Consider the following 27337-nt stretch of genomic DNA (forward strand, 5'->3'; position numbering starts at 1 on the left):
TACCTGGTGAAGTGGTGCATCCCATCATTGCCCACAATACAAAACCCACCACTACAAGCATCTCTTGTAGAGACAAGGACACGTGACAGAGGCTCTCAAAATGCTGTCAGAGAAGAACCCAAATAAAAAGCCTGCCTCTACGTGATGAACAATACACGAAAAGAATCCTCCACATAAGAAGGATATGGAGCTGTTGAAAGGGGTCCAGAGGAGGGCTACAAAGATGATCAGAGGGCTGGAGCACCTCCCATATGAGGGCAGGCTGAGAGCGTTGGGGTTGTTCAGCCTGGACCTTATATGGACATTCCAGTACCTGAAGGGGCTACAAGAAAGCTGGGGAGGGACTGTTTACAGAAGCTTGTAGTGATAAGACACGGGGCAAAGGGTATAAACTGGAGAGGGGCAGATTTAGACTAGACATACAGAGGAATTTCTTCACTGTGAGAATGGTGAGGCACTGGCACAGGTTGCCCAGGGAGGCTATGGATGCCCCATCCCTGGAGGTGTTCACAGCCAGGGCAGCCTGATCTGCTGGGACCTAAGGAGGATTTTCTGAGATGATGCGTAACGTGAACATGAGCAGTTTTTAATTGTCTACTCGCTCATGCTAAACTGTAAGCAGGTAAAGGGTGGTAAAAGGGACAATTGACTTCCGTTGATTGGGAGATTTTGAAACTGAAATATAAAAACCCTAAACCTAAAATGACCATAGAGATATAGATACGATGACTGTTTCTGGTCTTAGTATCTTAGTATACCTCCATGTCGGGGTGTTGGAACTAGATGATCTTTAAGGTTCCTTCCAAGCCAAACCATCCTATGATTCTAACAGTTTTATGGGAAGACTGGAGGTCCCAGGGGAGCGAGAACCACCACCACTGGAGGTGAAGTGACCTACAAAACCGACCCCAAGCCTCCCCCACCTCTCCCACTCCAGCGCTCCCCGCCCCCGCCGCGGCCCCGGCGCCGCCCGCCCCGCCTCGTGCCTGCGGCCGCGGAGAAGGGCGGTGGCGGCGCCGCCATCACGTGAGGGCCCTGCCTGGCGCTCGGCGTCCCGCGCAGCATCGCCGCCGCCCTCCGGCCCTCCATCCCTCCATCCCCGTCGCCGCGGCCCCGTGCTCCCCATGCCCAGCAGCGAGGCGGTGCCGCTGGGGCTGGGCGCCTGCCGCAGGTCGGGGGCGCTGGGAGGGATGCTGGCACTGGTGGCGCGGCTGCTGGAGTGGCTGCGCTCGCTGTTCTGGAAGGAGGAGATGGAGCTCACGCTGGTGGGGCTGCAGTACTCGGGCAAGACCACGCTGCTCACCGTGCTGGCGGTAGGGGCGGCGGGGGGCTGGCGGGGGCGCCCCCGATCCGCCCGCAACAAGTGCGGAGGGGAGGAGGGGCCGGGAGGTTCGGGGTCCCTCAGCGGGCTCGGGGGTCCCTCAGGAGGCTCACATGGGGGTGAAATCGGTGTGAGAGGGGGGAAAGAAACCGTCTGCTGTGCCTCACTGCAAAGCGTGATTCCTGGGCACGGACTCTCGCCCGCGATTCGGAGTCGGGTTTTCGTGGCCGGTGTAACCAAAAATAACTCGGAATAAATCGTGCATCCGCCGAGGCTACGGCTCCCCCGTCACTAAATTCTCCCCTCCCCTCAGCTGCATCGATATTAACGCCTCCCACGGTTCCTTGATGGCTCTTCTCCAGCGTTCGGGTCTGGTTTGGGTGTTCCTACTGTGGCCGTGACCTTCCTGCCTCGATCCTCTCTAACGCCGACGCCCACCGTGACGTTTCCCATTTCGTCTCCTGCCTTACCTTTCTTTGCTGTGCTCTCTGCCTTCCTCCATTTGGGTCCATCCCAAAGATTTGCTTTCCACTGGAAGATGGAAGCAAATGCATATGCTGAATATGGTTAATAATAATCACGAAACTCCTCAGTGTGTACCCTTTTCAAATGTGAGGTGGTCACTGCTTTTACATTTTCACGTGCCGTGAGATACAGGCTTCCAGGTGCTCTTCAGTTCTTGTCCTGAAATGTTAACCGGATCAAGAGTCAAACCGATACTGGGAGGTGTATAGCCTAAAGTTGGAGAGATTGAGACAATGCTGAACATGAGTACATGATACTTGTTGTTTGCTTTTGTATACAATTATGGATTAAAGGAAAAATAAATTAATGTGAGTGAAGAAGTGGAGAGAGTAAGGAGAGAAAGGAATGGGGTAGAGAAAGTACAGAAAGCAGTGGAAGTGTGTGTTGTGGAACAGCAATCAATGAACTGAAAATGATGGAACAGGTTGTCTAGGGAAGCTGTGGATGCCTCATCCCTGGAAGTGTTTAAGGCCAGGTTGGATGAGGTCTTGAGCAGCCTGATCTAGTGGGGCATGTCCCTGGCAGGGTAGTTGAGGCTGGATGATCTTTAAGGTCCCTTCCAACTCCAGCTATTCTACAGTTCTATGATCTCTAACTGGTATTGTAGTTGGTTGGTTGGGCGCTCTATCAGTCTTGGTAATACACGCCTCAGCAATCCTCATGGCCATTGGAAGCGTTCATCTCCCGAGGGTGAACTTTGTAGAGGAAACAGGAAAGATATGACAAATTAAATTGGTTTGCTTTTGTAAATGGAGCAAAGAACATAGTAGTCTAGAGATGTCTGACAGTGGTGTGTGGTATTAGACTTTGTGTGTGTAAATGTTTGTTCATGCATTTATGCTACACCACCTGTAGAGTGGCATCGTATGTGTTTGTCTCTCCTGTGCTAATATATTGAATACCAGAGGGCTGCTGTTACTGCAGGTCTGATTTTGCCAGCAGATATATCACTTAAGAATATTCTCCAAAGTATCCATGTTTTCTGACCTAGGAAATATTCTTGCAGGCTTTGTAGCTTTTGATTCTTTCTGTCTGGAGATGACACACCATGAAAATCACTGAAGAATTTGGGAGTAAGGCAATGGAAAGTGGCTTACTCTTGAATACAGGTTATACAAAATGACAAATATATTGGGAACTCCATGTTTGTTTGTGTGTGTGTGACTGGAGTGTGATGGGATGAAAACAACCATCAGAAAATAGTAGCTGCTTAAAACACAAACTGCTGTGGGTCACAAAAATAAATGTTAGGAAATTACTATTTTTTTCACCTTTGTGATAGTATTCAAAGATCTTATTGGGCTAATACTGAATAAACACCATTTGAGACAATCTTCTTCCTGAAGAGCTTGAGCCGTATGTGGTCCTCTGTTACCAGTGGAAACCTTCAATAGCTTCCCTGCCTTTTACTGTGGAAGTGCACTGATATAATGGAGTGGAATCTGGCCCATGATCGTTATGGTGAGGGGTTATGACAGTATTCATTATCAGTTCAGTATGCAGCAACATTTAAAGAGAACATTAGAAACTTCTTAGCATCAGTTGTTTTCATCTGTGTCAGAAATGTAATCTCTTTTACTGAGATGCAACAATAAACTTGTTTGCACAGCTTGAATATTCACAAAAATAGGCAATTTGTCATGTAAAACTTCCTTAGCAAGCAAAATAGAACAGATTTTTTACTTTATGGTGCTTACAACACTCAAAACAAAACACAGTAATCAGAGTTTTTAGACTAATGCTGGCAAAAGATTCAACGTATTACTTTCTTTTCATCATTGTAAGGGGTAAACAACTGTAAACATATTACTTTCTTTGTAGCTGGTTCTGTTCAACCAGAATGGAAAATTGTTAGAGGAAAAGACTAAAGATCAATAAAGGGACACTTTATTCTTTACTTTCTATCCCCAATATCAGAGCAGGTATGAATTTTTAAAATTATTTTTATCTTCCAGTTTAGCATGTTACAGATGCTGTATAATTCACTAAGGAAGGTGAAATCCTGACTTTCTATGAGTTTGTTTAAACAATAGCTTCCTGGGTTGGCTGGCTGTTTTGTCGGGTATTCCTGTGTTTGAGCACTGATAATACATTCTCAGGGTTTATGTGTTCATATGTGTTTATGTATCTGTCCTCCACAAATAAATGTACTATATATTTTAGTAAATTGGGACAGCACCTGCTACAGGAGATGGTAACTGATTGGCTTTGTCTTACTCCATTCAATTAAAAATTTCTGTCACTACTAGGTGAGTGCCTCTGTATGAAACTGCAGGTGCAGGTGCATTTGTCTTCACTGTTTTTCGTACTGCTGTTGGCAAGTCATAGAAGCAAAGAAAGAGGAGGGAAAAAGGGACTTTCAGAAACAAAAGATAGTGAAGATGTATAGTGCAGAAGATAGCAAGAAGATTCCCATAGGTGAGGTTGAACAAGTAGTTAAAAGAAGTTTTTTCTTGCCTAAAAGATGTAATTCCAAACCCTAAAGTCTCATGAGAGGATCAAGTAACTGCCAAAGGTTATACAGCTTTTAAAGTCCCAGATTAAAAATAATTAACATGAATTGGAGGCATAGTGTATTCTTACTCTGCCACAAACAGTGAAGAGAAGAGTTGCAGCAAGCACAGGGAGATCAGCAACAGCATTAGGGATAGCTGCTGGCAGTGTGTGCACTGTGAGGCATGTGACTGCTCTAGTTCACCCTGATCATTCCCTTCTCAGATGGGAGAGACCTGTTAGAGCATGCCTGCTTCCCTCCTCATCCACATATCCATATTTTCTTCCCCACTATCTCCAGGGCATATGGGATGATGAGTTGAATGAAGGGGTATGGGCAAATAGATAAGGAAGGGCAGTGGCAAGTCCAGAAGGTCTTGCTCTTCTTTTTGGATGACTGGAAAACCAGGACTACTGTGTATGTTGCAGAGAGTGTGTAACCATCTGTGTATCAATGCAACACTCCTAGGAGACACAATACTGTGTTGATAATACATTGTCAAAAGGAAAAATTAGAAATGAGTTATCTACTTAGATCTGAGTTTCTCCTTTCTCCTCAAAAGCTGTCTTCTGTAGTGGGTAGGTGTGTGTAAGGTTCCTGTTGGCATGATAGCAAGCGTCTGTCTTGTAGAAATACTTCTCTGAACTGGGGGAGGAGGCAGCACTTTGATTCTGTAGTCTGGGTTTATGGTTTGCTAAGTTAATACCTTGTATTTTTCTGTCTTAATGGTGTTCTCTTAGCTTCCACAACAGGACTCTTCTGCTGTCACCTACTCAGAAGGAAAGGGTCTGCATGTAGAGTACTGTCTAGATGAGTGCTCTTTCATTGTTTATTGTGTTTGGAATTTTTGCTATTTGTAATAGCAGTAGGAAGCTAAAGGGAAAAATCACAGTATAGTCAGCTCTATCATATTTTATCATGTTGGGGATTGGACTAGATGACCTTTAAAGGTTCCTTCCAACTTAAACCGTTCTATGAGTCTGTGATTCTGTACTTTGACTGTGTTGCTTTGTGGTTTGCTTAGGGATCAGATGAAGAATTATCTGAAGTCTCGTGGTTTCTGGGGTGATCTTTGCTGCTGAGGAGAATAAAAGATCATTTAAAGGGGCTGAAATGAACAGTCTTCCTGGGTGTGACAATGCATTAATTGAAGTGCTGATCAGTGCTCTTGTTGAAAATTAAAGGGATAGTTTACTGTGTTGTAAAATAAAAAGTTTTAGATTGCAAATAAGAGAGTCATCTCTTGTGTATTAACTATTTTATAATAAGTTAAATTTTTTTTTGTTTGTTTGTATTCTAGTCAGGGCAGTTCACAGAAGATATGATTCCTACAGTAGGCTTCAATATGAGAAAAATAACGAAAGGGAATGTTACCATAAAGGTAAGCGTGCATGTTTGAATTAATGCAGAGTGAATAACTAATACACAAAATGGTTTAAGCTTGAAATGTGAAAGCATAGGAAATTTCATTTAAGATGATAGAATCATTTATCTGTTTTTCTAGCTAAAAGTAACTTTTTTTAAAAAGCATGTAGTCGTATAGTTCTTTGTTGCATTAATCTATTTGATTTCATGATATCCATGCCAGGCAGAAGCTTTGTTGCACTCTTTTTGGTTAGAGAGACCATAACATTCTGAGATATTATGGGACCTGAGTTGACTCATGGAGGTACCTCTTGCCTCTCTCTTGCCTCTCTCTTGCCTCTCTCTTGCCTCTCTCTTGCCTCTCTCTTGTGAGCTGTACAGAAATAAAAGATCTCATGTAAGTCAGTTGTTAGGGAACCATCTCTTAGACCTACAGAGAAATGCCAGTTTAGCTGTGATTCGTGCCATAGGCATCAAAATAGATGTAAATCACTTCAGTAGCATTATGACTCTCTCTGTTGTTTGATTGTGAAGGGACCCTGGTTGGTTAGTCTGGATCGAATTCATAACTTCTGTCTAAAATTAGATGAAGGGAATATAGGTTTTTGCCTTTACCTTGACTTTTTCCTCTTTTTCCTCCATTTCCACTCCTGTCTCTCTTGGTTCTAAAGATATTATTTTTCCTCTGGTTTAGTACAACTCCTAAACCTAGGGAGGATTTTCTGAAATTACTTGTAACGTGAATATGAGCAGTTGTTAATTGTCTACTCACTCATACTAAACAGTAAGCAGGTAAAGGGTGGCAAAAGGGACAATTGACTTCTGTTGATCGGGAGATTTTGAAGCTGAAATAAAAAAAACCCTAAACCTAAAATCACCCTAGGGATATAGATAGGGTGACTGTTTGTTTCTGGTCTTAGTACCTTGCTAGTTTTTTTTCAAAATTTCACATGACTGTAGGGCCTTCGGGTGTACATTTCACTTGTGTACCTACTTCTCTGTTATAAGCTTGTAGAATAATCAGTAGGTTCCTCTACAGCTGCTTGTATGCTACAGTGCCTGATAAGCCAGTCTTCTGAAATCCATTGAAATGGGAAGGCTAATGTCACTCAACTATTTCCTTTCATCACCTCAGATCTCCTTCCTGTATACCCTCTTGAAATTCATATTGGATTTGACTGAAATAAAAACTGTTTAACATTACCGATGATTTGATTTGTTTTTAATTTCCCACGAAATTTTGGCAGATTGCGAAAAGCTAATAATGGTGAGTATCTTAAACCTAGGTCTTTACAGTAAAGACTGTAAAAGGCTTAAAAGGAAAATGGAGTAAAACTAAAGTGGAGGAGAATCATTATTGCCTTGGTAACCTCAGCTTTGTGACTTTGTGCATGATCAGTATGATAAGTACATGATTAGAGCCTACTTTGGGAGAGAATCTCATCTCACTTTTATCATGGAGCAGGTAAGCAAGAAGACAATGTAGCATCATGTAAGCATTTTTAATTCATGCATTTCCTGAAAGGTGAATGACTAATAGAAGCCTAAATTATTTTTCTGTGTAGATGGCGTGTATGTGTTTGTGGATTTAAAAAACCAAACTGTCACACAATGAGCACTGCAATACTCGATTCAACATGGCCAGACTCTTATTTGAAGTAAAACATCTGTCCTTCCAGGGTACAAAAACTTTGAGTTGAGAATTTTTTCGGTAGGGAATGTCTTTCTGTAGCCTTAACAACCAGTTTTTATGTGATAGTAGGACAAAATGTCCAATTTAATGTTTTGAAATAAATAACACATTGTTATACCTTCATTATATATTTTATTAAAAAATAACATAGCAAGAAAAGCACATACCACAAGAGTTTCAGATTGAACCTTCTGAAATTTTGAGAGGAGAACACCCTTACTCTGCACAGATAATGGAAACAGAAAGAATTTTTGTCTTTGATTTCTCACTTTTTATGGCTTCTTTAACGATGAGTTGAGAGGTGCTTGAATCACTAACACCCACAAGTGTGAGTGTCCAGTGGCCCTCATTTTACAGTTTATTTCCAAAGATCAAAATTTTCAGCGTTGTTTTAGTGAAGTTCGCTATTACTAGTCTGTCTAGCAAACTTTTAAATTCAGGTGATGCTACCTATTGTGAGTTAAATATGCAGGAACTAATGGTGTCATGGAATGAAATCCAGTTAAACTTTGGAGTTTGTTTTCCGGAATAGGTGTTCAAGATTAGCATTAATTTACACAGCGGGCAACTCTCTGAAGCTGAGGAATTTGTATGGCTATGTGGGTAAGCCTGCATCAGCTTGACTTTGGCAAAATGTAGGTGACCAGAATCAAAAGTCTCTCAGCACTAATTCTTGTAGCCAACCCTGTATGCTCAGTTTATTTTGGAGACACGGTAATCAGAAGGAGTAAAAGGTAAATGAACTGGTCTTTCAGGAGGCAGAAGGAGCACACAAGGTGCGTGTTCTGCTGAGAAACAGTTATGCAGCTTTTTTTGTAAATGAAGAGTCATGCTGTCTATTAGTTCTGTGAATGCTATGTTTGAAACTGGTGCAAATACACAAAATTTCATCAATGATGAGATTCAACTTCTGGTCTTGGCCCTTCTTTATGTCTGTTGTCAGTATTACACATGATGATCCAAGATCTTCCTCATCCCTGCTCGTTCATTTCTCTGTAACCATCTCTGCTTATGCATATAATGCATGTACAGTAAAGCTGGTAAGGGGAAATTTCAATTTAGAGGAACATCTGCTTTGATTGCAGTAGGGCAGTATTCATGCTGCATAACAAGAAGGTATACTCATAGGCAGAGAGCTGTTTCCTTTCTTTCCTTGTTATGGAATTTCCCTCCAACTCTCCTTATGCTTGTTAGCCTTTCCTCATCAAAGCTTTTACACTGCCTGGTTTCTCTGTTCCTCATCCCTTTGTATATACATACGAAGACCAAACCATTGACACCTCATTGCTCAAAATATTTGCTCTTACCCTTAAAGGTGAAATGACAAATGTCCTTGCTTAGTCCAGAAGTGAGTTTGTCAGTGAATAAGATAAAAAAAAGAAATTCTAGTCTTGGTTTCCTCCGTTGAGTGCATATTAACAACTGTCCACAGGCTACTAGGCAAAGAGCTGAACTCTGCTATAGAAAGAACATACTTCATCATAACAATAGCTTGGTATGTTCCTTTTTATTTTCTCATGAAAGAGTGCCTTTTTTGCCAAAATCAGAACTTCTGAACATCTTTTCCTTTGAGGTCCAAATTCTGCTTTCCAAACAGAACCTTTCTTGTATGGGGAAATAAAATACGCCCTTCTTAAAAAAAAAATAATTCACAAAATAACCTGTTCATATACCTGCTATTCTGCCTGTGACAGCACTTCTAAATCTCAGTATGGTGTTCCTCGTGCTAGAGACAAACTGGACAAACTGAACAAGGGACGTTATTTAAAAAAAATTTTTAATGTTATATTGTTGGATTTACAAACTTTACATGGTGTTAAGTTTTCTAGTCTTTATGATTAATTTGTTATTAGTTATAAAAGAGAATTTATGGAGAAATCAGTAGGCATTGATATCAGAATCAGTCTGATTGATGTGTTAATGCTATTGATTTTATTCCACAGGATTCTGTTTATTGTACACAAGTCAAGGTGTCCAGTAGCTGTGACAGCAAGTCAAATAGTGTGTTTACAACAAGAACGTCAGACGTACTGCCTTACAAGTATAAATGCATCTTAAGGCCATCCCATGTTTTTTTGACGTCCTATGCATTAGTGACAGATGTGCAGGAAAATGAGACCAGTTACAATATTGTGATTAGCATTGTGACACAAAGCAGCAAATGCAGACTCAGAAGCAAAAGCTATTTGTTTCAGTTGAAACAGTCAAACTGTCCTACCTTTCAGTTTACTCAAAAGAGATATTTTGTTCTTATTGTTCTTTCAGGCATGCAGGTGTTCTTTGTCCTCCTGCCTGAGTCTTCCCATCTCTTTCAGAAGAGTACATTTGTACTGAAGCAATGCCTTCCGCTTGAGCTTTAACACTGCTTCCCACTTAATCTGGGAGAGGATACCATTTTAATTATTCCTAAATGTCAGTTTCACACACTTTTCATTTCATCTGCCTTGCGTTACCACTGATCAAAGTAGTTCACAGATGCCATAGTCAGTAAAAAAGTTGCCACTTTCAGCTGTAGTTCATAAATAATCCACAGGAACAGGAATTGTCTTTCAGTTCCATTGTTTTCTATCTTTAGCATAGAAACAATAAGGCTGTGATTTAGGGCTCATGTAGAAAAAGCGTGAAGGTAGTTGGGTGTGCTATACTGATGCTGCTACAGAATTGTCAGGTGTAGAAGAAAATGAGAAAGCTATTGATGGTTCATTCAACTATACAAACAGAAGTATATACAAGTAGGCAGAGTCTTCAAAAATAAAGTATTTTTTGTGCCAGGATATTTCAGGTAGGTGAATCATAGTATCATAGAATGGTTTGGGTTGGAAGGGAACTTAAAGGTCTAGTTCCAGCCCTCCTGACATAGGCAGGGACACCTCCCACCAGACCAGGCTCCTCCAAGGCCTCATCCAACCTGGCCTCGAACACTTCCAGGGATGGGCCATCCACAACTCCTCTAGGCAGCCTCATTGTGAAGAATTTCTTCCTAATGTCTAATCTAAATCTTCTGCCTTCCAATTTAAAGCCATTCACCCTTGTCCTGTCACTACATGCCCTTGTAAAAAGTCCCTCCTCACCTTTTTTGTAGGCCTCCTTCAGGTACTGGAAGGTCACTATAAAGTGTTCCCAGAGCTTTCTGTTCTGCAGGCTGAACAACCCCAACTTTCTCAGCCTGTCCTCAGAGCAGAGGTGCTTCTGCCTTCTGATCATCTCCATGCCCCTCCTCTGGACCCGTTCCAACAGTTCCATCTCCTCCTTTTGTTGAGGATTCCAGAACTGGACACAGTCCTCCAGGTGTGGTCGCATGAGAGCAGAGTAGAGGGAGAGAATCGCCTCCCTCGACATGTTGGCCACGCTTCTTTTGATGCAGCCCACGATACGGTTGGCCTGCACTGTAAGCACAAATTTCTAGCTCATGTTGAGCTTCTCATCAATCAGGACCCCCAAGTCCCTCTCTGCAGGGCTGTTCCCAGTCACATCATCCCCCATCCTGTATTGAAACTACAGATTGTCCCGACTGAGATGTAGGACCTTGAACTTGGCCTTGTTGAACCTCATGAAGTTCACACAGGCCCTCTTCTCCAGCTTGTCCGGGTCCCAGGTTGGCGCAGGGAGGAGGTATGTGAGTTTCTGTGGAACTGTGCCTTGCCACTTTGATCTTAAAAGTCACATTATATATAGTTGTTAAAAGAATTAAGTGGGTAATGCTAAAGTTATTGATATGCTTATTAGTTTCAGAAATGGTACTTAGTTTGGAAGCCAGTCAGCACAGAAATATAATTTATCTTAACAAGTTCTCATGGTCTCTCTGCTACAGTAGCATACAGTGAAAGTAAGAGGTTGAAGGGGAATATGGCTTGTATGTATATATGCTTATTTCTTTAAAACTCTCTCAAGATGAACTACTTGTATGTCACTATTCCGGTGTCCAGGGGTAAGCTGTTAAAATCTTACAGCCTAATTGCTAGGTAAAACTTCAAAATTTATTTAACTGTTAGAATTATATCATTTGTTGATAAGTTGATAAAGGAAGAATGGTGTTGATAAAGGAAGAATTGATAAAGGAAGAAAGGAATCAAGCCTCTTGCTTGATTCCTCTGATGAGCTATTTGCAGTCTATTCAAGAAGGATTCAGAGTGAAATTTTCTTTAACTTTTGCATCCCAACAAAGCAGATTACCTTTCTCGTAGACGTATTATGATATCCAGCTGGCAGCTATTTTTAAACTTCTTGGATAAAGTGTTATTTTACTAAACATGTGAAGCCCTTCAAACATGGCAAGAACATTATTCATGATGAGCAGATAGGTCTTGTGTCTGACCTTTTTCAAAGGTCTCGGTAGACACTGCAAAACTGAATCAATTAGACTTACTGTCAGAGTGAGGCTGAGCAGCAGTCTGAGTCCAAAAGTCATGGAATGAAAAAATGGCACTCGAGAAGGCTAAGACTGATCACCCCAGGCAAAGAAAGTTACAGTACCAACAAATAGGTGATACTAATCCTTATCTGGTTTTTGCCAGACTTCGGCATTGGCCACTAAGAAGGAAGTACTGCAGTAGTGCAGTGTTAGTGCCTGATTTGTTGACTGCAGTTTTATATCCAGGTTGCATACAATTCCATAAGCCAACAAGAACTGAGGAGCCCATGGTCTTCTTTACTTCCTTCATATTTGGCAGTCATTTCCAGAAGCCAGCAGATTTATATAGTCTATAATCCTAGAGTATAAAAGGATCCTCACTGGCATGCTTGTGTGTGAGTATTTGTTTGAACCATACTGAAATTAAAAAAAAAAACCAAAACGTACACTGAAAGAAAAACACTGATTCATGCAGGCCTGAACGTTTTGTGGGAAGATGCCAATTTCATGTGCTTTTTAATCAAAGTTGAGCATGATCAGAAATGTCAAGCTATCAGCTTTAACCGTGAATTGTCAAATTTTGGCTTGTCAGTATATTTCATAAAACTTGTCACCTATTCTTTCCAAAAATAGAGGAGGCAGAAAGGAACAATTTTACCAGGCACCATTTGAATTCTAAGCAGGAAGGTTTGAGATTGTAGTTGATATATTAAATTACAAGATGATATCAAGCTTCAAAATACCTAATGTGCTACAAGTTATGGATCTGTTACAACTATTTTGATGAAGTTCCTAATGAAATGGATGGCTGTCACTGTTTTATGACAAAATCTGTGAGTAAATTAATTTGAGGTTTTAATTACAAGGAAGTTTTTTTCCTCAGTGATTTGATTTTGATGGGTTTCCTCTGGTTTTGGATTAGGTCATTATTAGTAATCTTTTTGCTTTGGTAAGATTTACTGTTGAATAAGCTAGACAGTAGCTAAAAAATGGCTTTTAACAAACCAAATTTTGAGAGCTTCAGAAGGCATGCATCATGCACTGTTATTTTAAATGGCTGTGAAACTCCAGTTACTCAACTTTTGATTCTCACAGTGATGGTCTTAGGATAGACTCAGTCGTGAAAAAGAAATAGAGCAACACCGGGCATGTATATGCACAGGAAATGCAGCAGCCTAATTATTCTTTTGCACTTCATTTTTTTAAAATGCCACCCCCAGCCAGTGTCTGTACCCACGTGATTTTTTTGCTACCTGGAGGGAGCAGTGACCAGCTGCTCAAGGGACTGGATCTGTGGAGGTTGGAGTGCAGTCACCCTAATTGTGACCACTAGAGGCCAGCGTCCTTCCACAGGACGTGCAGCCCAGGCCAGTGCAGGCCAGTCTGCGAGGGTCAAAGCCATGCTGCTTGCTGTTTCCTCTGATGTGGCAGAGAGGGAGGAGGAAGAGTATCAGTGGGAACAAACTGTAATACAAGAAATTCCATTTAAAACACAAGAAAAAGCATTTTTAATGTGAATGTGATTGAATATTGAACCAGGTTGACCAGGAAGGTTATGGAGCAGTCTGTTCTAGGTGACCCTCCTTTGACCAGGGCGAGTTGGACTGTATGATCTCCAAAGGCTTCTGCTAGCCTCAATGTTTTTGTGATTCTGTTAAAAGGACTTCAGTGAGGGTTAGAGAGTGACTTAGAGAATAAATGTGAGGCATATTAAGAATTGCTTAATAATCCGTTAAGGAAAAGTAGGAAAGCACTCTCACATCTGGTAGTTTTGGAAGTGAAGTCTTCTGTGCTGAGAGTTGTGTGCTGCAGAGTGTTAGAATGGATCACGCATAAGATAGGAACCTCTGCAGTGATTGTGAAAAACACATGGGGCCTGGAGCCAGTGTCCTGAGTTCGAACAGGCAGTGTGGAATGTCTCAGCAGTCGTTCAGACTCCTAAATGAACAATTGTTTAGGACTCCTAAAAATTAATCATCTAAACCAAGCTTGTGCTTTGAGGTGAATCAGATATTTGTCCAAATAGCTTAGGTAGGTGTTTGTTAAAATTCATTCTTCCATGAAGAAGGTTCCACAGTATCCCTTGTTTTGTGTAGTATTCTTTCTCTTGAAGTGTTAGAAAGATTTTTTTCCCTGATACCTGACATGAGTTGCTGTCATCACAAATTGAGCTCCCCTTCCCCTCTCCCTCTCTTTCCCTGTAGCCAGCCGTTTCCTGGGCATTATAAACATTATAGGTTTGCATCCCACTCCCGTCTTTATAGGTCCTAATTTCAGAGTCTGTTCTCACCCTTTCTTATCTCATCTGGATTTTTTCAGATTTGTCTTTGTGTGTTCTTTAGACTGGTGCTCAAAACCAGAGTCTCCCTGATACTTGAGGATGGGGCAGTACATACTTCCAAAATCATACATAAGATGCTTCTGCTAGTACAGGATGATTTAAGATCAGCAGCACTGTTGAAATACATACTTAGTTTGTGAACTGCTGAAGCTTTTTGTCCTGCACATCTGTCTAGTTATTATCTGTTTTGTGCTAGTGCATTTGTTTCCCTCTGTCCAGATGTAGCATTTTGAACTGCAGTGCGTGAAATTTCAGCTGCCTTATTTCAGATCTTCCTTGTAGTCAGTCCGGATACTTTAGGATTCTGATCTTTTCTTTTTATCCACTCCCAGCTTGAAGTTTACATAAACATATGCTCTAGTTTAACATCCTGTTGGGACACCTGTGAACCATAAATGCTGCCCCTGGTTAGCTCTATCCTCAGCAGCTTTGCCTCGTTGACAAAAGCTGGGTATCTGTCGGAATTGCTCAGACTTAAAAGGTAGACGGCAAGGGGAACAGATGAAGAGAGTACCAGAGAGCTGTTCTGTGGGTTTAAATCTGTTATTGGAGAATGTCCTTTTGTTGTCTAATCTACCAATATTAGATTATGTTTTCCCAGCATGCAGACTGTTGTACATCCTCATGGCTTTTATCTGCTGTTGAGCACAGTCATTTTTGCTTTCAGGGTTATGTGTTCTTCAAGGACAAGCAAAATTAATGATCACTATAGTAGTTATTGATCGGCATTTTTGAGCTAGCGGTGTCCTTGCCTCTGGTCTCCTTGCCCTCAGTCTTCCAAATGGAAGCTCTGCCTACAACTTGTAACTTCTATATGCCTGCTTTCACTAGAACCTTTTGGATTTTGGTGGCTAGAGATTGAATCATAACCATGTGAAAAGACGGTACAAAGGATCACACGTGCTCATGCAGAATCAAGGCTTTCTGCTTTGTGGAGGACACAATGTTGAGGTGAGGCTGGATTGGCTCATTCTATTTAGAGGTGTGTTACATCTTAATCGAGGGGATTACAGTCTTACCTCTAAAGCTGAGTACCCTGATGCCTTCCTGCCTTGGAACACAATATGGAGGTAAGCACAATGAGATTCTGAAAATGGTTTCTGAGAGCAGGCTTTTCCTTTGTGCCATATTTAAAATCTGCCTGTTGATTCTTCCAACATTATACACTCTTGTCTCTAATAAAATGGCAAATGTATCCAACTCCTACTGAAGTGCCTCTGCGCTTGTTTTCGGGAGTAGAATGTTTATCCGTTTTTTGTTGTAACTGTTAAGTCCATTTCCAGTTCTTCAGTGAAAGTGCTATGAATAAAATAATTATAAACTGTGAAGTGTGTGTATAGCATGTTTTCTGTCTGAGGTGAGTAAAATAAAATACAGAGTTGCAAAAAGTGTTTAAAAGTTGGGGTTGGTCACCAGTGAGAGGTGAAAACAGTTTTTTCCATAAAGGATCAAGACTGACTTCAAAGCACATAGTGTTCTGGAAGGTATTTCCTGCAGAAAATGTAGCCACTTGGCATATTTTTTTTTTTGAGTTTCAAGAGCAACTGTAAAGACATTTCTGAAATACAGGATAATAGGTAGTAAGTATTCTTAGGTAGTAAGGTAGACTAACTTTCACAATAGGTTACATGGCTGGTTCTGCAAGTAAGGCTCTGTAGTTTTGTATCCAGAGGGCAATTTATTGAAAATTTTACAGTTATTGATTTAGCTTTTTATTCTTCTCATTTATTGGACAGAGATGCTGAACATTACTGGTTGAAGAGTCCAGGATAAGGAATTATATAGGATTTATCTCCCCTGACCTTAGCCAGGTGAAAAGGAGGAACCCAGCCTGAGCTGACTAAATGCGATGGAGAGCAGTGCATGCTTTGCAAAAATGGTTCACTTGGTAGGCAGGATGGATAGAAAAAGATGCAGTTGTTTTTTTCCTGTTGTGCATGCCCTCCGAGCTCTTCAGTAGCTACAGAGCTACAGAGCAATTTTAGTCACTTGGATTAGATGCCTACATTTTAGGTGGCTGAAGTTGAGGGAGATAAATCCCATGCTTGCCAGTTACTCCATGTCATTACACATTGAGTTGACTATGAACCCTGTGATTCCTTCCTGTGTTATGCATGATCTCATTAGTCACATCTTGCTGTACGTGGACTTGGCTGTTTAGAACATGGTGTTGGCTGTTGCTGGTACTATCTCATTCTGCCCCAGTACTCCTCTTTGTTTAGAATTTCTTCACCTGTTTGTTCGGGTTACATTTTATGGCTGATATTTTCTGAATACTTTCAAGCAGAAAAATACATTTCTGAGTTCAAGTATTTGTAGTGTTGGATTCAACTTGCAAATTTAGATTTCCTGCATTTATTTTCTTTCCCCATTTCAGATGATTATAACTTAATATTGAGTTCCCAAGCCCGATTAAAACACCTTGTCTATCTTTTGTGCTTCACATTGTACTTTAATGAATAGCTGTAAGCCTTATTAGGGAAACTGACTGGAAATGACTTATCTTTCCATTGTTTCAAGGTGACTTTTTCTCTTAATGAGAATACTCATTCTGCATTGTAATTTAATATACTATATCATCAAACAAGGACAAAACCAGTAATTCTTTACCTTGTCTTATTTATTTTGTGATTAGTTCAGGCTACATAAGCTTGTAGATTTTTGCGGCTACCAGGAAAAATCACTGTTAGTATCCAAAAATCTAACCTTACTACTGGCCTTCCCTCTCGTCTTTCTCTTTCTTTCTTCTCTGATCTACCAAGAAAATAATCCAGTTTCTTTTTCCAGACACGCAGATGTGCACCAGATGGTTACTGATAGTTTCAAGGTCCTGATGAGTTATTGGAGTCATTAGTGTTGGTGTGAGGTTTGTCATCTAATACCAAACTGTGTACTCATCTCTTTCAAGCTTTTAAAATAAAAGGTTTATTTTATTAAAATTTTTGAAACCACGTTTCAAATGTCAATGCAGATAATAATTGATACACAGTTCATGGTCCGAAGTTCACTCAACACTCTTTCATATGTAAAATTCTTGATCTAATAAAGGAGATCAAAGGCAATCTACAATGAGGTGATATACTAATGTTATGATAGAAGGAATAGTAAGATGTTGATCAGGGAATGATTTTAATGGTGATTTGAGAAAAACTTCTTTCTAAAACATGAACATAAGGTGTTGAAAGTGATAGAGAAATTGATAAATATGATTTGTGGATTGTGGAATTAAAAATGTAGTCCATAGTGGTTGAAAAAGGCCTTATCCCAAGGGTCTGTTAAGTCTTGCTCTGGTGCAAGCCTTTGTTGCCACAGCAGGTTTAGTATGTTGTATTTATAAAGTGTAATTATGAAAACAACTCTTAAGGAAATTTTGCTTATGTGTATATTACTTCCAAATTTAGTTTGTGCTGTAATGGATATGCCTCCTAGGCCTGTTATGTGGTACATACTGTTTAGATGATAGCTAAATATGATCAAAATAAGGAACAATTACTTTCTTTTTCCTTGACATAGGAACAAATGCATTCCTTTTACTTTTCATTGTTCATCACTATTTCAATAAGTGTGTCACTTGTAAAACAACTGTCTTTGGATGTAGCTGCAGCAACTATATTATCATGCAGCTCTTGCCTGCATGAATTAGGTCCTTTCTGGGGTATTTTGATCTTGGAAACAGTTTTGAAACAAGACTATTGTCATCCACCGAAATTACTGAATTTTTGCAAGGAAGGCAGAATAAGTAACTGCTGTACAGAAAAATAATGTGCTAGCCTTTTAACGACAAGGAATTCAGATTGCTGGATTGCTGGACGCTAATAGCATGCATAAGTATTCTGAAGCTTGGAGCTTTATAAAATCCCAAGCAGAATTTGAGCTTCCTTTCCTTAAGATTCAGTGATTAATCACTTCAGGCCTACCCTACACTACTGTTTCCTTTCTGATCAGTTAATCCATGTGTCTAAATTTAAAGAGCATCTGATAAACAAATGGGAGCGCTGTGGAGCTGTTGGAGCTCCTTAAAGTATATCATCTTATACATGGTCTCAATCTGCTCTCCACTCAACTCTTTAGTTACTTAATATCTGTCTTTATCCTGCTGAAGGCCTGATGCCTTCTCAACTCAGGTCTCCCTAGCCCCATAAAAAATTCAACTTCCTAGCAGTTTTCATACGATGTTGCTATTCTTTCTGGGGTTTAGACAGCATATTTGCAAGAATTTGCTTTGGTATCTGATTAAGACTTTCTTAGAATGTGTGGGAAATGAACGAGCAGTCTCCAAAATGGGCATTTGGAGCAGTTAACGTCGCAAGACTGACTTGCCATGTGAATGTGTCTGTCCCCCTTCATTGACTTGAAGGGGCTGAGAAGAATAGTCTCTTGAAGAAGGTCACTTAAACTGCCTACATTTAGGCATGGCCAATACTACCTGCATGCTGCATGTCAGAGATCTTTAATTCTGTGAGTACTGTGTAGTTAAAAGTTTTGGGGCTAGGATGTTCTTTCCTTTTCCAGGTATGGGACATTGGAGGGCAGCCAAGGTTTCGAAGCATGTGGGAGCGTTATTGCAGAGGAGTCAATGCAGTTGTGTAAGTTTTCTTGTGTATTCCCATACAAAATGTATTTTAAAATATGTGTTATTAGTCTAGATATGCTTTTCTACCTGTCCACCTCCATGACATAAGAGAACCCAACATGATAAAAGTACTGCGTGTTACACACACAGATATATAAGTAATTGCACTTTCCAGGCCATTTTTTCCCCACGGCCCATATTTAATTCTGTATCTTACTGTATGAATAAATACATTATTTATACTTAGGCTTATACTACTTAGGACAGTTCCAGTGCTGTAGTCAATGTGAATAAATTTGTTACATATCAGCTATTTTAATTCAACTTTCTGCAATTAATAGACAAAACCATAAATAACTATATTCCCTTTGCAGTTACATGGTGGATGCAGCAGACTTAGAAAAAGTAGAAGCTTCAAAGAATGAGCTACACAGTTTGATAGATAAGCCACAATTGCATGGCATTCCAGTAAGTATTTTGTTTATTATTCTTACCTGAATGTAGACAGTGTAGCCTAAAGGAACATGAATTGCCTCCTCTAGGCTCTTGAAAATACTACTATAAATACGATGCAGCCTTGATGCACTATGATGTACTCCTAACAAAAAATATTGTGGCATTTTTTTCAGAGGACTCAGCATCTTATTGGTGCTGCAGTGTGTTTCTATGTTTTCTTGTTTAAAGGTCAGAATAGATTTGGGAAAAAAAAAAAACATTTTCACATGTAGCATTATCAGACAGTAATTACTTCCAGTCAGTCCCCTTGTTGGCTGGGATTGAACCACTGACCCAGATATGTTCTGACAGTATCTTAAGGCATGTGAGGTTTGTCTTTCTGAAGGTTGGCAGGCACTAATGTCAAATAGTGTCCTCTGCTTCCAGAGAATGTGGAGAAGCTTGACTTTTTATGTGTCCTTTGGTTCTTTTTAGTTTTTCTAAATAAACTGTGTGGAAAAAAATGCAAATATATAGGAAGTGTCAAAGAATATATTCTGCTGAAATTCTGCGGAGGAATTATGGAGGTGCAGACTAATGTTGTTTAATTAAGTGTAATCTGTCAGGTTAGACCTAGTAGGAATCCATCATATTAGCATTGATCTTTGATGCTGACATCACCAAGCAAGAGTTCATACCTTTGATCATAAGAAAGAAAACAGTGGTACATACAAATGAGAAAGGAGTTAGATGCAACTTGATGGCTCTTGCTTGGCCCCTTTTTTATAAGCAAAATGAGGACACTTGGCCAGTGCAAATGATCGAAGTAATCTAAGGATGAGTAGACAGACCAACAACATGTAATCATTGTGAGAATAAAGTTCTCACACATACATGCTCAAAGGAGAGTTTTTCAGGCAAGTCTCCACCTTTTTTATAAGATTTGCTATTAGTGTTTCACTTTAAAGTACATATTGAACAAATCCTGCATAAATCTATAGTCAAGCTATTCAGGGCGAGTAACATTGTCTGTCCTTTGTACTGTCTTCACATCTTGTTTTACTTCTCACTTTTCCTTCTTGAAGTGATAGGTCTCTAATATTTTCAGAGTATTTAATTAAGTTCCTTTCCTTTCATGTGTTATAATACCACATTCCAATTGCCCATCCTGACCAGCACAGTAATTTCCAAGGTGCAGTAATGTATTTTTTACTTACTATTATTTGATAGGTAGTACCTACTATTGAACTGAATTCAATTTGTTGTACTCAGACTTTGGCATTATAGATTTTGAAGTAGCTTTATTAATCTAAGACTGCAGATAATGAGTTTTAATATATTCCAGATTCATGGGAAATAATGGGACAGTCTTGACCCAGAGTTGTAACACATCTGGAAAACAATATTGCAGTCATAATTAGAAAAATCTTTCTCTGCGCACTTTATCTTCCAATGTGCTCAACCCATTTATCTGACCTTAATTTATGCTTCAGGCCTTCAGTATTGTGTAGGGACTCTGAACTCTTTCAGTAAATTCCCTGCATTTCTCAGATTTAATTCCCTATAGCTTCCTTTCTGATTTTTAGCATGGATGCTTAAAGTAGAGGGAGAGGAATCAGTCGTTTGACTGGTGCTTGGATGATGTATGGCTTGGATGCCTGGCTGTTTAGTATGTCAATGTTAAGAAGCAGAGGAGCAAAACTGTAGAGAGAATTGTGTTTGGGTCTTGAGGACCCACCCTGTACTGCTGGGGTCCTACTTTTGATTAACATTAGTCTGGTTCTGTGAATTGAATGTTTGTTGGTAGCTTGAGTGCACCTGGTACACGGAGAAATTCACTTCCAGAAGAGACTTCTGACATTGATCCACCCAGAAATAGTTGGAGCCAGTTTTTGGAGGGTATGCATCCAGCATCTGACCCTGACTAGGAGTGGTCCGATTTCCATGATGCCTCCACAGCCATTGATGATTTTGAGTATGTGCACTGTTGTGTACTTAGCTGCAAGATCCAAAATAAGGCCAACAAATGGTTAAAGACAAACTGTTATTGCTCGTGGATTTAACATGAGTATGAATGATTTCTTTCAGATGTTAGTCCTTGGAAATAAAAGAGACCTCCCAGGTGCACTGGATGAAAAGCAGTTAATTGAGAAATTGTAAGTATCTGGCCTATGCAAAAAGCTGAAACACTGTGAAATTTGATATGCTGGAGAAAATCGTTGGTAGTCTGTGGCAATAACCAGCTATAACGGATTCTATTTTATGTTCTCAGTTACTCCACTTCAAGCTCTGCTGGCAGTTGAAATAGCAATCTAGGCTGATGACTGAACTGTAGTAGATTTGAACATCTCTTGATTATTATTTCTGTTGTATAAAGTTGTTTCAGATAATCCTGTTTTTCCATCACTGAAGATACACCTGCTGTAGGTAGTAACAGGCTTGCTTATGCTTTTCAGAGTACGCTGTAGTAGCACTTTAGTGCTTGCATGGCATTAGAACAGAACGACATCAAACTACCGTCTACATTTCAGCAACTCAGATATTTTTGGAAAGTTTGCAAAGCATATACTTATGGATTACTGAAACTAACTTAGTTTGATGCATTGTAAGGGTGATTGTAAAAGAAATAGAACATTTTGTAAAAATGGCCACTGTAGCACTAATTTTGCTGAACAGGATTCTGTGTCTCAAATCACAGAGGACAGGACTAGGCGGAATGGCCTCAAGCTGCAGAGGAGGTTCAGGCTGGACATCAGGAAAAATTTTTTCACGTAAAGGGTCATTGGGCACTGGAATAGGCTGCCCAGGGAGGTGGTAGAGACACCTTCCCTGGCAGTGTTTGAGGGATGGGTGGATGAGGTGCTGAGGGGTATGGTTTAAGGGAGTGTTAGGAATGGTTGGATTCGATGACCCAGTGGGTCCCTTCCAACCTAGTGATTCTGTGATTCTATGATTCTATGAAGTGAAGCTTCAGTATAGAAGGATGGTCCAAAGGCTAGGCAGCTGAACTGAGACTTATGAAACACAAAATGGCTGAGGTTGGAAGGAACCTCTTGGAGGTCATCTTGTCCACCCATCCTCCCACCTGCTCAAGCAGAGTTCTCTAGAGCTGATTGCCCTGGACCAAGTCCAGATGGCTTTTGAATATCTCTGAGGATGTAGACTCTGCAGCCTCACTGGGCAATCTGTGCTAGTGCTCGTTCACCCTCAGAGGTAAAAAGTGTTTAAGTTCAAAGGGGCTTCCTGTGTTTCAGTTTGTTCCCATTGCATCTTGTCCTGTCACTGGGCTCCTATCTTTTTTGAATCCTCACTTTGCATAGTAAGATTCCCCCTGAGCCTTTTGTTCTCTAAGCTAAACAGTCCCAGTTCTGTTAGCCTGTCATAATAATGTGAAAAGCTCCAGTACCTTGCTGGTTATAGTGGCCCTTCACTGGGCTTTATCTAGAGTACCTCCTCATCCCTCTTTTACTGAGGAGCCCAGAACTGAATGCAGAACTCTAGGTATGGCCTTACCAGTGCTGAGTAGGGGGGAGGGTTCACCTCACTCAAGGATTTCTGTGTTTTTACTGGTCGCTATCACACTGACTTAATGAGAAATTTGATCTTTTGTGAAATGACTTTATAACCTTTTAATCTTTAAGAAATGTGAGGATTTTGTGTTCAGTAGCATATTTTAAAATTTAATATCTGAGGATAGAATTGAACCGAGTAAAAAGCAAAAAGCATGTAATTTAATGGAAATGTCTATTGTCAGGTTTTGTAACAATAATAAGTAATACCACTACTTATTTTATTATTTTTGTTTCTGTAGAAACCTTTCAGCTATTCAAGACAGAGAAATCTGTTGCTATTCCATTTCCTGTAAAGAAAAGGATAACATAGGTAAGCTTCTTTTTCTTGCAGCATCATCAGTGTATATTTTGTACTTTGGATCAGTTGTTAAAAAATGTTAACGAGATTTGAATCTCTAACTCCAATATATAATTGAAAATATCAATATACTTTGAAAATTTTTGTTGCAAATACTGTATAAAATTGTATTTATCTTAACATAGAATTATGCGTACTGTAGGGAGTCACTTTTATTTCCAATTTTTAGGTAATGCTTTAAAAACTTTGCGAAGTGTTTTGCTCCATACACACCTTTACTTTGTAAGTAGGTCTTACATGCGTGTAGCTGTACGGTAGTGTTCCTTAAGCTGAGGGACTAGTGCCTTTGTCCTGCTGGAGACATGAAGAGTATCCTGAAGTCACTGAAGACCTATAAAAGCCCCATATTGTCATCTTCCATCTGCCTTTGCTTTTTGCCCTTTCCTGTCTCCCTTTCTTCCACTTTCCGATCCCTTTCTTCCATCATGTTCTCCCCTTCTCTTCCTTCCGCAGTGCAGGACGAAGGGATGAAGCACAGGCTAAGCCAGCAGCATCAGTTTCCTGGGGTCATGCTGCCTCTGTGCCATCCTTCCTTGCATGCTGCTAAGGCAAGTGATGCTGGATGGGAGAGATACAGCCTGGGCATGTATTTCCAGCTGCTTCTTGAGGAAGTCAGAGTGGTTAGAAGAGCTAGGCAGTTCTATAGGGCTTAGCTGAATGTGAGACAGTGGGAATGGGAGGAAAGCCAGTTTCTTTCCATCCTAGGTAGAGAGAGACAGGTAGTGGAGGTGGTGAGGAGACTATGCTATGACACTTGGGCTTCAGAGAGCTGAGAGAGGTTTCAGCTTTGTGCAGGGATTTGGTAGGCAGTGCGACATTCTCTTGAAAATGGTGTACATGATTTGGATACGTTGGTTTGAAGGAGACCAGACCCAGGTTTGCTGCAGCTTGCAATGCTAGAATTGTCTCCAAGCAAGGGAAATACACAGAATGTACTATTACACTGGGGAAGATTAGACTTGGGGATACGAGGACTAAGGAACACTACATAATCATATCTGCATAGGTGAAGGGCAGTGAAGGTGATCAGGTTTTTAGAAATGCAGTGCTTAATCCTCATCAAATTGGCAAGGCTTCCGTGAAGGATCTCAAAGTGGTATTGCAACTAGAAACTGATAAAACCAGCTTAATTTCTGAAATGATCCTGGAGAAAAACAGGTTTTGATCCTGGTTCATTTATGTGGATGGCCCAGAGGAGAAAAGCAGGGGAAAAAAACATGCTAAAATTTACAAATGGTAAAATAATTCAAAGGATGATCACTAATGCAGAACCCTGTAGATCACTTACTATGGAAGTCCTGGGAGTAGTGACTAAAAAGACTCAAATCCTAACTGAAAATCAGTCAGATGTCTTCCAGTATAACATTGTGGTTCCTGAAAATTTGCCCAAGGAAATAACAAATGGGAGCAGACTGCATATATCATGTCTATTTGGAACTGTGCGGGCATTACTGGGTCACTGTGTGCCATGTTGTGAGGAGGACTTTGAAAAAGTGAAAAGAGATTCCCCAAGAACCTAGGGAGATAAAAGGACTGGAAAGTATAATTTATAATGAAAAACTGTAGTGAAAATATCTTTGGCTTATTGAAGTGATGAAACTACTGACTGGGAGCTGTCTTCTTCCTCTGCCTTTTTGATTGGTGTCAGTGCAGTTGAATGCAGTCATTTTTCAGTGCTAACTGCAGCCTAGGTAGCTATACATCTCATCAGGATGTATAGGTGTAAGGATGCCAGTTTCTCTGTCCTGAGAAACCATGCAAGATTAATATATAGTTATTAGTTTGTTTTAGATGCCATAGGATGCTTTTGTCTGTAATCTTAGTGCCTAAGCTGATCTACCAGGATATTCATGGAGTGCTGTCTTGAACTTAGGGCAGATGTGGCAACAAATTTAAATTTGAGGGCTAGAGCTGTTGCTGCCCCCTGACATCCTTCCTGCCTTCGTGACAGATGTTATGGCCTTGAGGCAAAAACATCTAATCTGCTCGTGAATCAGTTTGTGAACTGCTGCAGTTTTCAGCCCAATGCATTGGGTTGTGTCAGGAGGGGTACCAATTTCAGCTATCAAATTTTAGTCCAGTGTTGCATGTCTTTCAGAGGCCTTGGACTCCTACAACCTTCCTAAATGGCTTCTTAATGTTTGTTAGATGTTTACCCTTCTATTTCCGTCTTTGTTCTCACACTGCATTTCATTCCTGTCTGGATTTTAGAGTTCATTTTGTGGTCATCTTAAATCCTTGCTTTTCCAGCAGTTTTTCATCTGTGGCTTAGAGAACTTGATGTACATAATTTCAAAAAAAAACCCCAAACAAACAAACAACAGAGTCCCTCCCCCCCACACCTAGAGTTTTAATTACTGATTTTTAATTAGGTGTAAATGAAAGCCTGTGGTTTCTGGAGTGGGTTCTTTTTCTTTGTATTAACCTGCTGGTGTTCTGTTGTCCTTTTACCCTCTGCAAACAGGCTGTTGAGTTTTTAATTTTGTTTGATCTGTCCTGGCAGACATTACATTACAGTGGCTTATTCAGCACTCCAAATCAAGACACTGTTGAAGAAAACTTCTACTGAAGATAACTCCTGAATCACTTTGACTCCTATCAGCTATACACAACTGAAAAGATAAAGAATGCAACTGTGTACTACCAGGACTCAACTGACTTTGGTCTATTTGTTAACAGATGTAAAACTGAGTTATAGCTTGTCTCTCTGTTTTGATTCTTTTTTAAAAAATCCAGATGTTTGTCTGCCTGTGTGAAATTCCTGAACGCGTTAATACAAGACTGAAAGAAATCAATACTTTTTTTGGCAGAAATATTGGAGTTTATGCATGTGCATTGTCAAATACTTAGTAATTTTTTTTCTAATTTGGAACCAAATAAACTGCACAGTGAAAACTTATATGACTGGTTTCTTTGAATGTGTCATATAATTATGCATAAGTATTTTTTCCCTGCAAACACCTGTAGTTAAGTATCAATTATCAATTAAAATCATAATTAAAAGCATAATGTTTGAACAACGTGCTGTTAATCATAACATTTTAAAATACTCTAATTGGTGAGAAATTATATCCAAAGTAGTTTATCAGTAGTTATCTAATTTTTCCAGTCACTAATGTAAATTATTAATAAGAATATTATTTGGGAATTGAGAAGTAAAACATATTCTAGACAAATCTGTCCTCTTCTGTTGGGAGAGGAAAGAATCTGGAATTGCAGCGGATGTTCTTGTCTGCTAAATGGAGAATGAAATACAAAGAGAGAGGTGAGATCATATGCATCTTTTCTGACATTATTACCGCCGAAACTCATGGTTTTGCTAAGCTTTTTTATTGTAACTGAAATAACTTCTTGATTGATCTTTCCATTGTTGAACCTTGCAGAATTTGAATATATAGCCCTATATAGCTGGGCTCTGAAGTAGGTTTAGTTATTTGAAACAGTTTAAAGAAGTAATTCACTTTTAAAATTTTGATGCTTTGCTAACATTGTACAGATACCTGCTTCTGAGTGCTTCACTTAGAAGCACTCTGATGGGAATTCTGAGAGTATGGAAATTCTGTAAAATATGGAAAATTGATGTTGAAAAATAGACTTAAAACTTAATGCAAGATGGCTGCTCTGTGACTAAATATTTCAAGGACACTTGCAGATCTAAGAGGGAGACATTCTGGAATGCTGGTCTAAAGATGTGGTAGAACTGATTGCTTGGTATTAAAAAGTTGTAAGTCAGTCATTTATGCAGTTCTTGCGCTTAAGTACATGAACTATAAAAACAGCAGCATTTCTTGTCTGTTTGAAGATGCTTGTAGGCTGATGGCTCTGAAAAGCTACTTAAAACATATTGCACAGACTTGATAAAATCTTTATCAAGTGTCAACAGGAATTCTGCTGCAGGCATGAGAGTCAGGTTATGGTCCTTGTTCGTAAATATTTGCAGTATTACCTGCAGAAGTCTGTCCAGAGGGGCTTGATTTTCTATGGTTAAACAAAAAAAAAAAAAGTGACTACAAGTTAAGTGCTGAGTGCTTAGTAAATAAGTAAATAGTGGATGTTCCTGAAATGAGATATTAAAAATGGGCTTCCAAAATCTGACATGTAATCCATCTAGTAACGTTTTGTAGCTGAAACCCAGCATTAGATAGCTAAGGTGATAAATTTTTTAACACTGTTGTTGCTCACGGGCTTTTGAAGTAGTAGAGTTGTCCCAAAAGGCACTGGGGTTGCAGTCATTATGCATACAACACAAGGGGAGAGCCATTTCTGTACCAGTGATCTCAATATCCTTCCTGTAGTTACGCTTTTTGAC

At 40.0% G+C, this 27337-nt stretch overlaps 1 protein-coding gene across 2 annotated transcripts; it reads left to right on the forward strand.

Annotated features, from left to right (window-relative positions):
- Nucleotides 1-972: 972 nt before the first annotated feature.
- On the forward strand, nt 973-25927 carry LOC104055285 (ADP-ribosylation factor-like protein 8B). 2 transcript variants are annotated; one of them, XM_054087570.1, is made up of 7 exons: nt 976-1313; nt 5641-5721; nt 18603-18676; nt 19038-19131; nt 21187-21254; nt 22910-22980; nt 25532-25927. In XM_054087570.1, exons 1-7 carry the CDS (start codon nt 1125-1127, stop codon nt 25579-25581), a joined length of 627 nt encoding a protein of 208 aa, XP_053943545.1. In that variant the 5' UTR covers nt 976-1124; the 3' UTR covers nt 25582-25927. The 2 variants fall into 2 exon arrangements, with proteins under 2 accessions (XP_053943555.1, XP_053943545.1); XM_054087580.1 differs by lacking the exon at nt 22910-22980 and having other exon boundaries at nt 973-1313.
- The last annotated feature ends 1410 nt before the right edge of the window (nt 25928-27337 follow it).

The sequence above is a fragment of the Cuculus canorus genome, chromosome 1 (genome assembly GCF_017976375.1).
Source record: "Cuculus canorus isolate bCucCan1 chromosome 1, bCucCan1.pri, whole genome shotgun sequence".
Lineage (NCBI taxonomy): Eukaryota > Metazoa > Chordata > Aves > Cuculiformes > Cuculidae > Cuculus > Cuculus canorus.